At 35.0% G+C, this 16,569-nt stretch overlaps 1 protein-coding gene and 1 long non-coding RNA gene across 2 annotated transcripts; both read left to right on the forward strand.

Moving 5' to 3' along the window:
- Window positions 1-12,179: 12,179 nt before the first annotated feature.
- LOC144572509 (transcription factor MYB61-like) lies at window positions 12,180-13,861 on the forward strand. The gene is made up of 3 exons (XM_078322105.1): window positions 12,180-12,422; window positions 12,560-12,689; window positions 13,250-13,861. Exons 1-3 carry the CDS (start codon window positions 12,263-12,265, stop codon window positions 13,692-13,694), a joined length of 735 nt encoding a protein of 244 aa, XP_078178231.1. The 5' UTR covers window positions 12,180-12,262; the 3' UTR covers window positions 13,695-13,861.
- Window positions 13,862-15,986: 2,125 nt separating this feature from the next.
- LOC144572149 (uncharacterized) lies at window positions 15,987-16,293 on the forward strand. The gene is made up of 2 exons (XR_013517691.1): window positions 15,987-16,121; window positions 16,196-16,293. It is a non-coding gene; the product is annotated as an uncharacterized LOC144572149 (long non-coding RNA).
- The last annotated feature ends 276 nt before the right edge of the window (window positions 16,294-16,569 follow it).

Consider the following 16,569-nt stretch of genomic DNA (forward strand, 5'->3'; position numbering starts at 1 on the left):
CCATCTTATGCAATTTAAAATTTTATAACTTCAACAGTTTTTTTTTTTTTTTTCAAAATACCAAATGGATATACATAAAAGTTGCTTGCACGCAATAATTATCTATTTATTAATTGTGGCAACTGCTAAATTAAAAAAAAAAACTATAATTGCATCAATTTTCTATCATTTAAATATAGTTCACATCAAATTGATCAAATTCTGTTTGTTTGACTATCATAAAAAAAAAAAAACTGCCATAACTTTAATTTAAATTATTTGTTGTCCCGTCAATTTATCAAAAAACAAAAATTATATATGTCATATCTGAGTAGTAATTAACAAATTTAATAATGATTTTCTAGCTTAGCCAATATATATTTTGTTCTCATATAAGAGCTTCAATTAATTCCGACATTCTTTTTTTTAGATGTCTCATGTGCTGGGCGGACTCTAAGTTAGGCCTGCTAATGAGCGGTAACTCGCTCAAAACTCGGCCCGGCCCATTCATTATTCTTTCATTAGAACCCGACTCGGCTCGACTCAACTTTGAAGAATAAAGCCCAACTCGGCTCGGTCCATTAGACTCTTTAGGCTCGGCCCAAACTCGGCTCGGTCCATTGGACTCTTTAGGCTCGGCCCGAACTCGACTCAAACCCAAAACTCGGCTCAAACTTAATTAACTGTAATATATTTCAAAGGCATGTCTGTCTCACCACCTCTTTTGTCCGGCTATGGCACTATCCCAATAACTTCTGTAATTCTTTCAAAATAAATTCTGGTTTTGTGTATATTGATGCGGTGCTTGCTGCTTTTGTAACTCAATTCATTACAAATTCCTTGCTCTGTAGGTGACCAAACTATAACTAATGTACATGAACAGAAAATGTGGTTGAAGTTAATTCCAATTATGTTATTTTTTCAGTAAATATTAGAGGTTAAGCCATCAAACTATTTAATATCTACAAGGAGATTTTTCATCTGAATTTCAAACGCATGATCTTTCACACTATATCGTCTTTGCATAGGTATAAAATACCCTTAACCAGTCCTAGACAATGCCTATGTATGATACTCAGCCACACATGCACCATGAAGTGCTACTGTCACAATGAAATGCAATGAAAAGCATTATTTTGACCTCTGCTGACAAATCAGCTGATACTGACAAATTGAAGGACTAAATTGCAAAACCAATTCCACAGTCAGATAAAGCATTGAAAAATACATGAAATGGACTCAAACTTTGCATTTTTCTGATTTTTCTACACAAAGTTATGAATTTTCAAAGTTCATATTTAAAAATGAGAGAATTCTGAATTTTCATGTCGAAATGACAGTCCATGCCCCTGACAGGAGAAAAATTCCTAAAAATGTAAATAAAATCTCTAAAATGGTAAAAATTGGTATACAAGCCCTTAATCCATGTCTCTTTGGTTCCGTAAAACAAAATTTACAACCCATGTACAAAATTCATGAGCAAATGGATCAGACAGATCTGAAAATGCATGGTCATGTGACCTGAGCTTGACCAGAACCTGGTTCAGGTTGAATTGTAGCCTCTGTAACCATTGAAACCTTTTAAATGTTCTGAATGACCTCCCTGAGCACTTGATTCAGCCTCAAACCCCTTTAATTATTCATCGGTATACTGATAAACCCAGAACTTATTTCTCAAGGTCTGAATTTGGAACAGGGACAGCCATATACTGATAAACCCAGAACCACCAAAACAATATACACGCATCACAACAAGCAAGAAACTCAATTTAGGAACTTACTTTGCTTGATTTATGGCTTCATTGATACGCTGATCATAATCATCTATTTACAAAACAACATAACAGTAGTTAGTATTTCATGGCTAGAATAGCAAAGAGCTCTGCAAAATAAATTTGGAAACTATGGACCGATTGTTACATGGGCTTATTTGGTGTTTAATTGTATATGGATAATAAAACGAGAACTAAACCAAAGCTTGATTGAGCCTCATGTCATAAGTGAAAAAAATAGGTTAGGTGAGACAACACTGGCCTCAACAAAGTCTCTATGGAACAGTGAAGCTTAATCCATGGTTAATCAAGGCTTAATTTGCTAATAGGAGAGACCACCTTAATAAAATAAATCATTAATGCACTGATACAGAAATCCATCAGAGATGCAATACAGACTTAGACAGAGATAAATACAAAAGAAGAACAAGGAAAAGGTGTACGGACAATAAAAGCAAGAAACTCATATAAAATGCACATCCAGTCGACACCATTCCAAGTCGGTGGCCTACCAGTATCAGAGATAGAGATTTTTTTTTCAATTTAACAAGACCCACAAAATAAAAGCACCGAGACCCACAAAATAAAAGTATCAGAGAGAGATTTTGTTTTCAGTATCAATTTTTTTATAAGTTACAACAGATTTTGTTTTCAATTGAAACAAATCAGAGAGAGAGAGAGAGAGAGAGCGCACCGAGCGAGAGACTGACGGAGCTTCTCCTAGCGGAGCGACGAGAGCGATGGAAACTGGAGAAGAAGAAGAGAAACGGAGCTACTCCTAGCGAAACGAATGAAAGCGAAAGAGAAACAGAGCGATGGTTCGACCCAATGGGCGGCCCGGCTCGGATCGGATCGATTAGGGAAAGGATGTTCTATTTCGAGTTCGAGCCGAGTTCGGGCTTAACTCGAATTGAGCTCAGCTCAATTTGACTCGTTTAAGAGCCCAGCTCAAAGCCCATGAGCCGGCCCGGCTCGTTTAACAGGCCTACTCTAAGTGGAGCATTCGAAATTTTATGGAGATCTAGATCTGGACCAACGTTGTTCTTTTTTTTTTTGTTTTTTGTTTTTTGTTTTTGCTTCTCTTTAAATTTTGATATGTAATTTGAGTTAAATTTAGAGTTAAAATTAGAATAAATTCTTTGAAATGTAATTTGAGTTTAAATTTAGAGTTAAAATTAGAATAAATTCTTTGAAATGTAATTTTAGTTAAATTTAGAGTTAAAATTAGAATAAATTCTTTGAATTTGAATTGATAATTAATTAGAATTTGAATTCAGAGCATTGAAAACTACAAATTATATCATTATTTTTTATCTATTACTCTATCACCTAATGAGTTTGAACTTAATTAATTATTTAAACCTGATTCGTTATTTTTTTGCTACTATTGATGAAAATTCTAAATCCACCACTACTCATGCGGAACTAGGTGAGATGTAAGATTCGTTTTCATATGTATTAGACGTATGGTACAACTTAATTAGCCAAGATTTATTCTACAATAAACAATCAGGTTGGAGAATGTTAACATGTAACATATATAATTTGTAATTTGCTGTTCGATCTCTCGCCCGCCCAGCATGTGTTTTGTCATTGCAATTTAGATTTCCCTAAAAAAAAAATGGACTTGTGCATTGCGGGATACCTATCGATTCCAAATAAGATTGAGACAGACAATTAAAGATGAAAGAATTGACATGCATCTAACGCATATCGACGTGATTGCGCTCTTCTACCCCCATGGCCCCATCCCATGTTAATTGTACCTACGAAATATTATATTATATTCTCTTAAAACTATGATATATTATTTTTGGTGAAGGAGAAGGAGAAGGAGAGACAAATTTTATATTTGGCACTTAAAAATATTTAATTTTTCTTTTAAATTTTCTCTTACATCGTACAAAATTTGTACAGACATTATGTAAATACATATATAGTATATAGAACGTACGCTTACTATATAGCATATTCGATCAGCACTTCTTTTACATATTTAACATACTATATATATAAGCAAACTTAAGAAATTAAAGAAATAGTGATATATATGCATGATAATTGACCAACTATAATTATGTTTATTATTTCAATTTTATTGGAATAGTAAATTTTGAGATATTCTCCAATACATCACTTTTATATACAAAAACTATTAAGTCAATTATAACAATTCGATAAAGGTTCGGGTATTCCTGTGGCTATTCCTAGGAAAATGAGGGTCCCATTGAAGGTTCGGGTATTCCTGTGGCTAATGCTCGAAAATAAAATCTTGACACAAGAGATCTTACAAATAAGAGGGTGCAATGTGGCTTCAGGTTGTCACATGTGTCACCTTAACGGGATGGAAACAACAAACCACATCATGTGGGAGTGTAACTATGCAAGACTTTTTTTTGGAGAGGGCTATGTGCTCACTATAACATTAGGTGGGGCAATCGAACGGACGCGAGAGACCTATGGCTAATAGACATGGCAAACTTAATGCCAAGAGAGAGGATGCTGCGAAAAATTGTCTGGGCTGCAGGAAGCTGGGCAATTTGGAGTGAACGAAATAGAAGGCTTTTCTCCAATAAACAAAAACTGGTGTATTTGTTAATCGATGATACGACCAATGATATCATGCAGTGGTTGCGCCATATTTAACGACTCAAGAGACAAAGGTGATATTGACCAGGCAGGGGAATTTGTTTCACTGTTGACGGTCCTAGATGCTAGTTAGAGATTATTCTAAATATGGCATGATATGTAAATAATTTACTTTTCATCTTTTTACATTTTTGTGTATAAACTTTTTTCTTGATTAATATATGTTGGCTCTCAGCCAACCTTAAAAAAAAAAAAAAAACAATTCGATAAAATCAAGGATGATATCCGAAAGCTAGACATACACATTTTTTTTGGTAACATATATATTTTATAATTTGGATTATGATCACTCAAAGTTGATTGTAAATCTTTATTCAAACACTAAAACATAATGAGAAATTGGAATGTTTTCTACTTAGTCATGTTTGATTTCATTAGATATTGTGGTAGGTGTACAATTACACTAATATTTCTGTCAGAAAAGGTTCTTATTAAATAATAGTTATTCAATCAATCGATAATAATTATCTATGGTTTAGAAGTTTTTTTTTTTTTTGGTGTAATGCAACTGTATGCATCCTTCAGTGTTTCATATATATAAATAAAATAAAACAGAAAGTGTCTTTTTGCCAAAATTTTTAAATATACCATATTCTGAAATATAATAAATTAAAACACCATTTTTTTTCCTGAAAATTTTAAATATGTCATGGCCGCATTCTCTAGAAGCGGGCACCTAAAAGGTGGCCGCATCTAGACAAAGCGGGCACCTATTCTGGGCTACTTCTAGAGGATGCGGCTATGGCCGCTTCTAGGGGATGCGGCCACCCTGGCCCTATAAATAGGGGTCGCTGGTGCCGAATTTCCTCACAATTTCAGAAATTTTTCAATCCCTTCGAATCGGGTAAGTTTCTTCTTCTTTCTAATTTCAATTTTTAGTTTAGGAGTAGGATTAGGGTTTAGTATTTAGGATTTAGGATTTAGGGTTTAGAATTTGTGATTTAGATATTGACCAAAATAAATATCGTATTGAATCAAACTTAGTTATTAGTTATTGACCAAAATAAATATCGTATTGAATCAAACTTAGTTATTAGTTATTGACCAAAATTAGTTATCGACATAAATAAATATCGAATTGTACGAAAATTAGTTATATCTCAAAATAATTAGTTTATTTTTTCAAAAGTATTTATTTTTACCAGACCAAGTAAATTAGGTCCAAATTTGAAGTAGCTGCCAAAATTAAGACCAAAATATTATTGCAAATCCTAATAAGACCAGAATATTAAATACAACATGGTATCTATAAGAGACATACCTTCTTCCAGTCGAGGTGCAGCCCCTATACCCACTCTGTTTGGGATGTCACAGTACATCCAGGAGGCGTTGACATCTGTGGTCCCCGGCATCCAGCACCGCACTAATCGGGTATTAGACTTTCTCTGGTACCCGAACGTGGAGCACCGTATATTAGAGGCTACCACTGAGGTAAGTTTTATATTATTAATAAAATTATAATTTTATTTCTAATTTTATTTGTATGAATATTTGAATGATCTGACATTTTTTTTAATTTAGGGACTAGATGCAATTACGGTACGCCACAACAAGATGTGGCTTAAGTACCAGATGGCCTATGCTGGGACATTATGTGCCATGGGATAGTATCAGCTATCCTAGATGGCCGAGGAGAATGCCGACGAGGGATTGTGCTCTAGGCTCATTGAGCGATGGTGTCCCAAGACCCACTCATTCCATCTCCCCCACGCTGAGATGACAGTCACCCTACATGATGTCAGCTGTTTGTAGGGCATGACTATTATGTTAGTTTGTAATAATCTAGAAGTCAATAATACGATAATTTATCATATAAAACTTTGTTCATGAATTGGATGTTTAATTATATATCATTTTGTTGCCATGAGTATTATTGAATTATGGATCATTTCGATTTCATGACTGGAATTGTGAAACTCCATAATAAAGATGATATATATTCTTAAGAAGTCACTAGCCGAGGTAATTAGCAGGAACACTAATTAGCCGTTACTAGGTTAGTATGTGGATTAAAAGATGGTTAAGTTTTACAAACTATTGACACGAGATGTCATTTTAATCACATAGATACATGTTCTAGGAACATGGTATTTGACAGACCCCGAATGAAACATTAAATAGAATTGTGTTCGTGTCATTAATGTTTTCATTTAGTGTCAAGTTCTACAGTATGAGGTATTCATCGTTCCTACTAAGAGATGTGTATGTGTGAGTGTGACCTAACGCTGTCCGTAAAAAACAGTCATAACGGTAGCACTTCCATATGTATAGCTTAGCTGAGGAAGTGATGGTTTATCAAAAGTACTATTGTTCCTCGTATTTTGTACGAGCTATAGCATCACTGGGCCCCTTGATAGAGTAAGATTATCTGCTAGCAGTATAAAGTATAATTACAAGAGTAATTATATTTGATAATCTGCTTAAGATCAAGAAAAGATTAAGTTTGCAAGGATGACACACACCTACCTTGAAACTGATCTAATAGCTATGAGACGAAAGAATTGACACAAGTAAAATAGTTTACTGGATCGTGATATTGTACAGTACAGCATCATCTATGTAATTGGATGGTCATAGTGCATTCTGACAGGTGCCTCCTATGATTATAGAAGTTAAAACAGTTTTAATTCTATTTACCAACATAACACAGATCCTATTGGATCACACCATATAGGAGCTACTCGGAGAATCTTGTTGATTAATTATAAATTAATTATGATTAATAATAAGATGGTTATAATTAATTATACGTGTTATAATTAAATTATAAATGTCATATAAGATGACAAGCAAAAACAAAGGTTAATTTATAAACGTACACGTTACGTTGTATAAAAGTTACCGAAACAACAAACCGCAAGAAATATAATTGTTCAGAATAATTATATGGATATTAATTGAATTCGGGCCAAGGGCATTTTGGTCTTTTTACATGTCATCCTTATCCACATGACATGTCATCATTCTTATCCACCGAGAGTATTTTGGTCTTTTCACTTTGAAACCTCCTTACTATTCATGAGGTATTTTGGTAATTTGGCAACCGCCACAAATGCCTATAAATAAGGGTGGAGGGGTAGAGAGAAAATCACTAATTCACTCGTATCATTTCGTGTCGAATCGAATCAGTATTTTCTCTCTTTCTCGTTTTCTCTCCCAAATAGTGTTTCAGTTGTGAAAAGAAAGTTATACGTAGTTGACGTATAATCTTGCGGATTGTTGATTGGTAGATTTACGGGATCGATGAATAGTATTTTCCCAAATTTCATGGTATTTCAGTTTTGCTTATTAGTGAATCTGAATAACTGAAAATTCGTGAATAGTGTTATTACACCTTTTTCGACGAATAGTGTTTTTTGCAGAATCTCACGGTTTATAGTATTTCTGGCAAAAGAAATAAACCGCTCTCCGGTTAGTCCTGGTGGATAACCGATAGAGGTATCAGACGTCTGATACTCCGAGACGAGTCATTCCCAGATATCGCTCTTCTCGCTCTGCTGCATTCCAATTAGAATTTGGAATCAAGGTATAAATATGTTTTATTAATCTATTTAATTGGTAAGTAGATTAAAGTTTTAGAAATCAATCTTGGAGTAGATCTGTAAAATGATTAAATTGGGTTGTGATGCCAAAGGAATACTAAAGGTGGACCGCATTGGAAAGTTTCCTGACATACCCCGTTTAATCCTTGGCTTAAGTTAGAAGTAAAATTTTGTTTTACGTTCTTTCCGCATCTTAAGCAAATAAATGAGTTTGAACAGTCAAAACCCCAACAGACTTAATCAATGGGTTTGAACCGTCAAAACCCAACATATTATCGGGGAGCCTGTGACGGGTGTTGAGTACGGGGATTTCAGGTTCTTGTGCCAGGATTTGCTGGGGATATCGCACTCTCAGCTGCAGATAGAGAAGAAGAGAGGCGCAAAGACCCAGATCTCCCCCGGTATCATCAGCTTGGCTGAGCTGAGAGTCGCCTTCAAGGAGTTTCCAGCTCCTAGTAGTCGTCCCTCTCAGGTACTTAAATTTTATCTTATTTATTTATAGAAAATTTAAGTTTTCTTCTAAAAAATGTTCTAATTAAAATAAATAACAAGCCACCATTGATTAACACCTGCGTGCATACATTCTGGAAATGATCACTTGCAAGTTGTTCCCTGATTCACACGGAGATCAGGTGCGGTTGTGCTATCTCCCATTACTGGCCGATTTGCCCAATGCGAGCAAGTACAATTAGGGGGCTGCGAGTCTGGCGTGCTTGTATAGGTATGTGACTTGAAATTATTGTTAAAATTTTTTAATATGAAAAATATCATCACTAGACCTGTTGTTAACACTAACATTGTACAGGGGTCTTAATCAAGCCTGCATGAAGAAGAACAAGACCTTTATTGGACCATGCATGTTGTTGCAGCATTGGTCCTGGGGGCATCTGATTGTTGGCCGTCCGACAATCACTAGCAAGACAGATGTGCCGGATTGGGGCAGGCCCGAGCCAGATAGCCCTGCATACGCGCATAGGTATGGCTATCCGAAGACCTATGTTGGGGAAGGTCATGGTGGGACACTCGGCATCAATCACTGGAGACAGGAGATCGAGCATCTCAGGGATGATCCAGAGTATGTGACCTGGGAGCCCTACAGAGAATATCTAAGTTCTTATTTTATTGTAAATTTGATCTAAATAAATTTATACATCTTGGCACTTGGATTGATGTAAGTGTTAAAATCGGGTGCCCATTTTTACAGCACAAATTCCCTGATACACAGCACAATAAAATTTTAGAGACAAAAATACCCCTGCTCTTATTTACACAGCACAGCCCTTCGCAAAAACTATTACGAAAATTTGATTTACTTTTGTTATTATTACGAAATTATAAGTTTTGCATACTTGTCAGATAATTGAATTTTTCTGATAATCTCTGATTTAAATATAGTTGGGAAGAAACGGGTCACGGATCAAGAGGGTTAAAGGCACAAAAGACAGACAGGTTTTATTGTGTTGTATACCAAGGACTTGGTGCTGTAAAAATGGGCACCCGTCTTTTGTGTGATCCGTGACCCGTTTCTTCCCAACTATATTTAAATCAGAGATTATCAGAAAAATTCAGTTATCTGACAAGGATGCAAAACTTACAATTTCGTAATAGTAACAAAAGTAAATCAAATTTTCGTAATGGTTTTTGCGCAGGGCTGTGCTGTATAAATAAGAGCAGGGGTATTTTCGTCCCTAAAATTTATTGTGCTGTGTATCAAGGAATTTGTGCTGTAAAAATGGGCACCCTTAAAATCTATAATAAATTCAGGTGGAGGTAGATGGGGGTACATCAGACCTACCTTGAGATATTACCTGAGAGATGTCGGCAGCAGGAGTGTTACTAGCGTGCCGAGGTGCCGCTCATATGTTATCAGGTACCGTATTTTCAATTTACTTTATAAATTTCAGATAGACAATCTTTATTAAAAAAACCTACTAAATTCAGATTGTCAACCATCATTATTCCAGACGGGTCATGAGACAGTTCAAATTGCGCCAGACAGCTCCTCCCCCGATGCCGATTAGTGAGGACACCTGGCGACAACTTCATTTAGCCAGGGACATCTCTCCGAGCAGAGACTGGGTGCATTGGCACAGAGAATACATCTAGCTGGCATCCGCTACCACCCCACCCATAGCTGAGGAGCACTGTCGCATGGACGTACCGCCAGAGTAAGAATCTATTTTTTTTAATGTCTATATTGAATCTTTATGATTGTAATATCTGACTTATTTAAAAAAAATACAAGCCTTATAAAGATTGGTATCAGGAGAATGGTGTGTACACGGTGTATTTAGAGGGGTGTATCACCGACAACCCTCACGAGCGCGCACCGAGGCCGAGGGATCAGTTTGGACGGGTCCATGGTATCATTTCAGCTGGCGCATCGTTTGCATCTACGGTATATTTACTTTAAAAAACTTGCAATATTTACATATGTACAACATTTATATATTGTTTTACTCTCATTTTTGCAGGCCTTATATATGGTGAAGAGCTGTGTCATAGCGGCGACAATGGTCATAGTGCAGGGCTGGAAGAGGCTTGGGAAAGCTATCCTCAAGTACAATGTACCTGCAGTGTGCGCATGTAAGTACAGGACGCGCCTTGACTCTCTCCTGAGATGTGCAGGATTGACTGGATGTGATGCCATTGATGACATATTGGATGAGCCTGATATCTATGTCGTGTACGCTGGTGACGAGGCTATTTGGGCTACGGTCCAAGCTGCTGAGACTGTCGGTCAGGCGTTCGACAGAGGTGCTGAGACGTTGTGCCAGCGCGCTGTAGAGCAGACCGTCCCTACTCATGCCACGCAGACTCAGGAGCAGGTCCCTACTCAGGCTGCGCATCATGTGGTATGATTTTTAAAAATATACAATTGTGCCTTTTTAAAAAAAAAATTAAATAATACATAACTAATTTGTAAATTTGTAGGAGGAGCTGGGCTTCAATCTCGATACAGACCCCGATGATTTGTATTCTCTGGGTTACGTTCCGACTCAATCGATGCCTCCTGCATATCTACCAGGGTTTGTTCAGTCTCACCCCTTCCCGCCGTTTCTTGACACTTCCACACAGCTGACTCAGTATCCTCCCTGTCCGGACTTTTCTTGCACCTCCACACAATATCCTCCTATCTCCATGGATGATCCTATCATGAGATGTGCCTACGGTTTATTCCCGTCGGCTGAGACTGCACAGACAGTAGCATTTGGTCCTGCAGTCCAGCAGTCGATCGAGATTGTAGAGGATGCTGAGGCCGCTGAATCAGATGATTCTCTCGACCACACGCCACTCGCGCTGCGGATTCCGGGTTTGAGGGCCAGGAGACAGATCGAGGCAGCCTTTCAGTCATTCTGACTATTAGATTGTAGTTTATTTTCGTACTTTTTTTACTGTAGTGTTTGTCAGATACTATGATTTATTATATTAGGATGCTTATTTTGTCAGATACAGTTTATTTATCGTACTATTTTGATTTTTTATTTGTTGTTTTTATTTCGTAATGACATATCGAACAAATGAATAAAACAAAAAAAATACAATTATAACTATTTTTAAAACAAAAATAAACACAATTACAACTATTTTCAAACAAATAACACAATTACAACTATATAATAACTATTTAAAAAAAAAAAACAAATATATACATTCTGAAAAAAATAAAAATAAATAAGGTGGCCACATCCTCTAGAATAGGTGTCCGCTTTGCCTAGATGCGGCCACCTAATAGGTGGCCGCTTCTAGAGGATGCGGCCATGACATTTTTAAAATTTTCAGAAAAAATGGTGTTTTGATTTATTATTTTTCAGAATATGGTATATTTAAAAATTTCAGGTCTTTTTGTGCACTTCTGCTAATAACAACAATAATAATTATATTGTTCATATTTTTTTTTATGTGTACTCAAGGCATATATATATATATAATATGTCTGTAAATTTTAATTATTGGTGGTAGTTAATTTGTATTATTTCTACACACTTCCTCATAACATTTAAGAAATTAATTGTGCAAATTAATTTGAAGTAGCCTTGTTTTGGTTCCCATATCAAAACTCGTACCTAAGAGCAAGCATAAAGTTGATAAAGACCTAGCTAGCGAGATCAAAAGACTCAAAAAACTATATATGTCGTCGTCGTATGTAGAGAATCGAGATCAAAAGACTCAAAAAACTATATATGTCGTCGTCGTATGTAGAGAATCGACATATGGTACTCCAACAACTACATATATACACCAATTGTACAGCGTACTAGCTAGTCGTTCCATATATCTTGCTCCATTGCTCAATATAAAAGTGGCTAGCATGCTCTCATGTTTACTTTAAGTCATCATATAATGGGGAGGCAGCCAATTAGCTGTCAGAAACAAAAACTAAGGAGAGGATTGTGGTCTCCAGAGGAAGATGAGAAGCTTGTAAACCACATTACAAAATTTGGCCATGGATGCTGGAGTTCTGTCCCAAAGCAAGCTGGTAACCATATATATCATGCATGGACAATTATTTATTTATTATTATTTTTTATTTTTTTCTCTTAATTTTGAAGTCATCTAGCTACGTACGTAAATTTTTTAATATGGTCCCTGCATTATAATAATGAATATTATTAGGTATACAACGGTGTGGAAAGAGCTGCAGATTGAGGTGGATGAACTATTTGAGGCCTGACCTCAAAAGAGGCGCTTTCTCTATGGAAGAAGACGATCTTGTAATTCAACTCCATGCATTGCTTGGCAATAGGTACACACTTCCATTCAAAATCAAAATTTCACAAGTAATTAACTAATTATGCCAGATTTTCCTTGTTTCTGCTCAATGTCGTTCTATGCTATTTTTTCTTCTTCAGTAATTGTTTTTCCTTTCCGAATCAGGACTATCAATAATTCTTAATTAGTTCTTCAACTAATTTTTTTTTTCTCTCTTATTTACTTCATGCGTTGGAATAATAGAAATCATGAAGTGTGAATAACACAAATCATTGTTTTCATTAACATAATGTGTGATAATATAATCATGCTTGTGCTTATGATGATGGATTTTAAACTAAACTTTAATTTTGAAAATTGTTCAGATCGTCAAAATAAAGAATTGAAGTGATCCTCCTCCTCTCTCTCTCTCTCTCTCTCTCTATATATATATATATATGTGCACTTTCACATCAATTGTCTGGTATCATTTTGATAGAATTTGGTTGTCCTTGAATAAAATATAAAATTTTCAAAAGCATATGAAATAAAATCACCCTTTGAATAAATTAAATATAAAAGTATCTGATAATTAATTAAGCACATGCATTTCAGGTGGTCGGCAATAGCTGCGCAGTTACCAGGAAGAACAGATAATGAAATAAAAAACCACTGGAATTCATTTCTCAAGAAAAGAGTTGAAAAGAAATCCACCGAGCATGACACAAGTCGATCAACACCAAATCCTAGCACCACAACATACGAAGAAACTGTATCAAATGCAATCCAAGGATCAAGCTCAAATAATAGCTCTACTGCAGCGACTAAATGCTTGAGTCTGGAAATTGATTCGGTTTCGGACCCTTTTATACAATCTTTAATGGATCCAAGCTCGTCGTATGAAAATGAAATGGATGCCAATGAATTTGTACCTAATTATGGTACCATTATTGCAGAATGGATGGATCTGGTACCAAATGAATATGCATATTTTGAACAGAGCGAAGTCTCTCATGGGCTGATGAAACAAGAAACATGTAATAAATTTAATATTTTGTGATAAGAAAAATTTATAAGAAGAGATATATATTTGCTTTTGGCTTTCTTGTACGAGTGTAATGCATTTAATATCTATTATTAATATATTATATTTTGCTTAACTGCATGTAATGTAATCAGGTTAAAAATCCTTACAATTTAGTTGTAACTCGATCGGTTTATCCACCATCATTTTTGCCTTTTATTTTTATTTTTTGGAGCATATTACCTTTTTGTTTTACTTTTAAAAACTTAATTATCAAATATGTGCAGTAACATCATGAATATCTAAAGTATGTAATCACAAAAAAGTAACTGATCGAGAAAGTACATATTGTGTATTTCCCTCATGTTACATGCAACTTGATTTCTATGTATGTTGTCTGGACTGGATCCGATTTGTCTGACTGATCGATCGAGAAAGCTAATAATTAACGGGTCTGTCTGTCTGTCTCTCTAATCCTCTATTCCCATGTACCCTTTACTCCACATCCTATTTGGTATCTGATAATTAACTTCCAATGAAAAAAATTTGAACCATTCTTCTGCATCAAGATCCATGCCAGAAGCCTAGAACGAATTAATCGATGCACGTACAAATACAAGTAATCGGTTTTGTACTTTTTTAGGTACATTTATAAACAGATCAATCTAGAGGTTGGGTTGGTGCCAGGGTAGCAATCAACATATTACTTTTACAGCATCCCTGTGCATAGATTTCCAACAGATCGATGGGACACCATTTCCTTTTCCATGCCATTAAATATCCAAACAAGCATCATATATATATGCCCCCACAAAATTGACATGAAATTCATTTCCTTTTCCATGCCATTAAATATCCAACACAAAATTGACTTGAAGTTATATTGTATGACTATTATTTGATTCCAGAAAGTAAATCTACAATGACCCATCACCCAATTTCACAAAAGATTAATTATTGCTTCTTCCTCACTGTTTCTCTTTGAGATGAGATGCATATCATGATTCATGAGTTTAATTAATCTTAGAGGACAGTTTCTTGGATATTAATTATATGGATGAATTTATTTTAAAACAATATGTTTAGGAGGCGTCTAATTGCCCACAGCTTTTTGTCCACAAAAAAATTGTCATTTGATTTGCTCCAATCTTGTAAAATTACTAATTTAATGCTGTAACTTGTATAACAAATCTTACAAAAAACATACTTTAAGTCTTTAACATTCAGCGGGACCACTTTGTGTACTTGCAACTTGCACAACTTGCCAAACTAACTGTATTTGATGCGGGACCACTTGATTTACTTCTCTAACTTACAGTTAATGACAGTTTTAAAACATTATGGAACATTTTAAAATTGAACCACTCATCAAACTTGTAGTTTTTCAAAATAATCCCGGAAATTATACAAAATTAATTTTTTTGAATCAAAATTTCTTTTTCAAAATTAAAATTAATTTTAATTTTTTTGAAAAAAATTCATAATTTTTTTCTTCAATTATTAATATTTATATATGCATCTATATCCTATAAATTAAAACTACACATACTGTAAAACATAAAGATGCAAACTATAGAACTTCAATAATGTAAAATTTTCAAATATAAACTATAAAACTAATAGATGCAAATTATAAAACTATAAAACTATAAATCTAAAACCTAAAACACTATAAAACTGAGATAAACACACTACAATATTCAATACTATAAATTTAAAAGATGTAAACAGTAAAAATTAACAGATGCAAACTATAAATCATCAATACATCAAATATTCACAACCACATTGTTAAACATTAGTAACTGTTCACAAGATGAATACTGTAAAATTAACATGTGAGTACTGTAAAATGACAAGATCAATATTCCATATCACCTCTCGATCATCTCTTTCCTCCAGATTTCCACAAGATGAATACAGTAAAATTACAAGATAAATATTGTAAAATTAACAGGGAGAATACTGTAAAATTAATAGATCAATACTCCATATCGCCTCTCTATCATTTCTTTCCTCCAGATTTCCACAAGATGAATATTGTAAAATCACAAGATGAATACTGTAAAATTAACAAGAAAAATACTGTAAAATTAATAGATCAATACTCCATATCGCTTCTCTATCATCTCTCATCCATCTCGCCTCTCTATCCCTCTTGGAGTTTAAGATGTTCGAGCTCTCATATTCCAAAATACTCCTCCACACCATACATATAACTATATAAACAATGCCGTTCAGTGAAATATTATAGTTGTATAGATTTGTACAGTTTTTCAAAAAACTAAGAAAGCAAATGAAATTGCATATCGAGATGGGAGCAAGTACCTGAATTAGTCTCAATTAGATCTCTCCCTTCACTAGTGACCTCTAGAAGGCAGCATGAGAAACCCGACATAATCCTCCGTAGTGAAGTTTACTCGTAAAGCTTCCTGATCGCGATCGGGCGAGAACGCAATAACAGTGGTCGGAGACAGATCTGAGGTATGAGGTCGAAAACAGATCTGATGAGGTCAGAAATGGGTAAAGCTTTGGAGATGGAAGAAAGCAACAGCAGCGGTCGGAGACAGATTTGAGGTCGATGGTCATGATGGTGGGGACAGATTTGAGCCCAATAGTGGATCCTCAGAGTGGAGAAGTGAATTTTTAGGAAAAATGAATTGTATTAATTTCTTTGTTCTCATACAAGCATATATAGGCGTTACATCTTTCATTCAAGTTCCTAAACTATTATATAATCTTTTTTACCAAAATGACCCTACAAAATCCAAAATACCAAAAACATACAATAAATATCAATACTCTCCCTCAAGATGGGCAAAAGATATCCATCAAGCCCATCGTCACATAACCTAACTAAATATATTAAGTTAAGTCCTTTGGTGAGATAGTCAGCTACTTGATCTCTAGT

This window comes from Carex rostrata, chromosome 20 (assembly GCF_964058835.1).
Source record: "Carex rostrata chromosome 20, lpCarRost1.2, whole genome shotgun sequence".
NCBI classification, from domain to species: Eukaryota; Viridiplantae; Streptophyta; class Magnoliopsida; order Poales; family Cyperaceae; genus Carex; species Carex rostrata.

Excerpts from the sequence above, each read along its gene's own strand:
- LOC144572509 (XM_078322105.1), top strand. The coding sequence starts at position 12,263 with ATGTTTACTTTAAGTCATCATATAATGGGGAGGCAGCCAATTAGCTGT. Across the intron at positions 12,423-12,559 it reads TTCTGTCCCAAAGCAAGCTG|GTATACAACGGTGTGGAAAG; the intron begins GTAACCATATAT and ends GAATATTATTAG. Across the intron at positions 12,690-13,249 it reads CATGCATTGCTTGGCAATAG|GTGGTCGGCAATAGCTGCGC; the intron begins GTACACACTTCC and ends CATGCATTTCAG.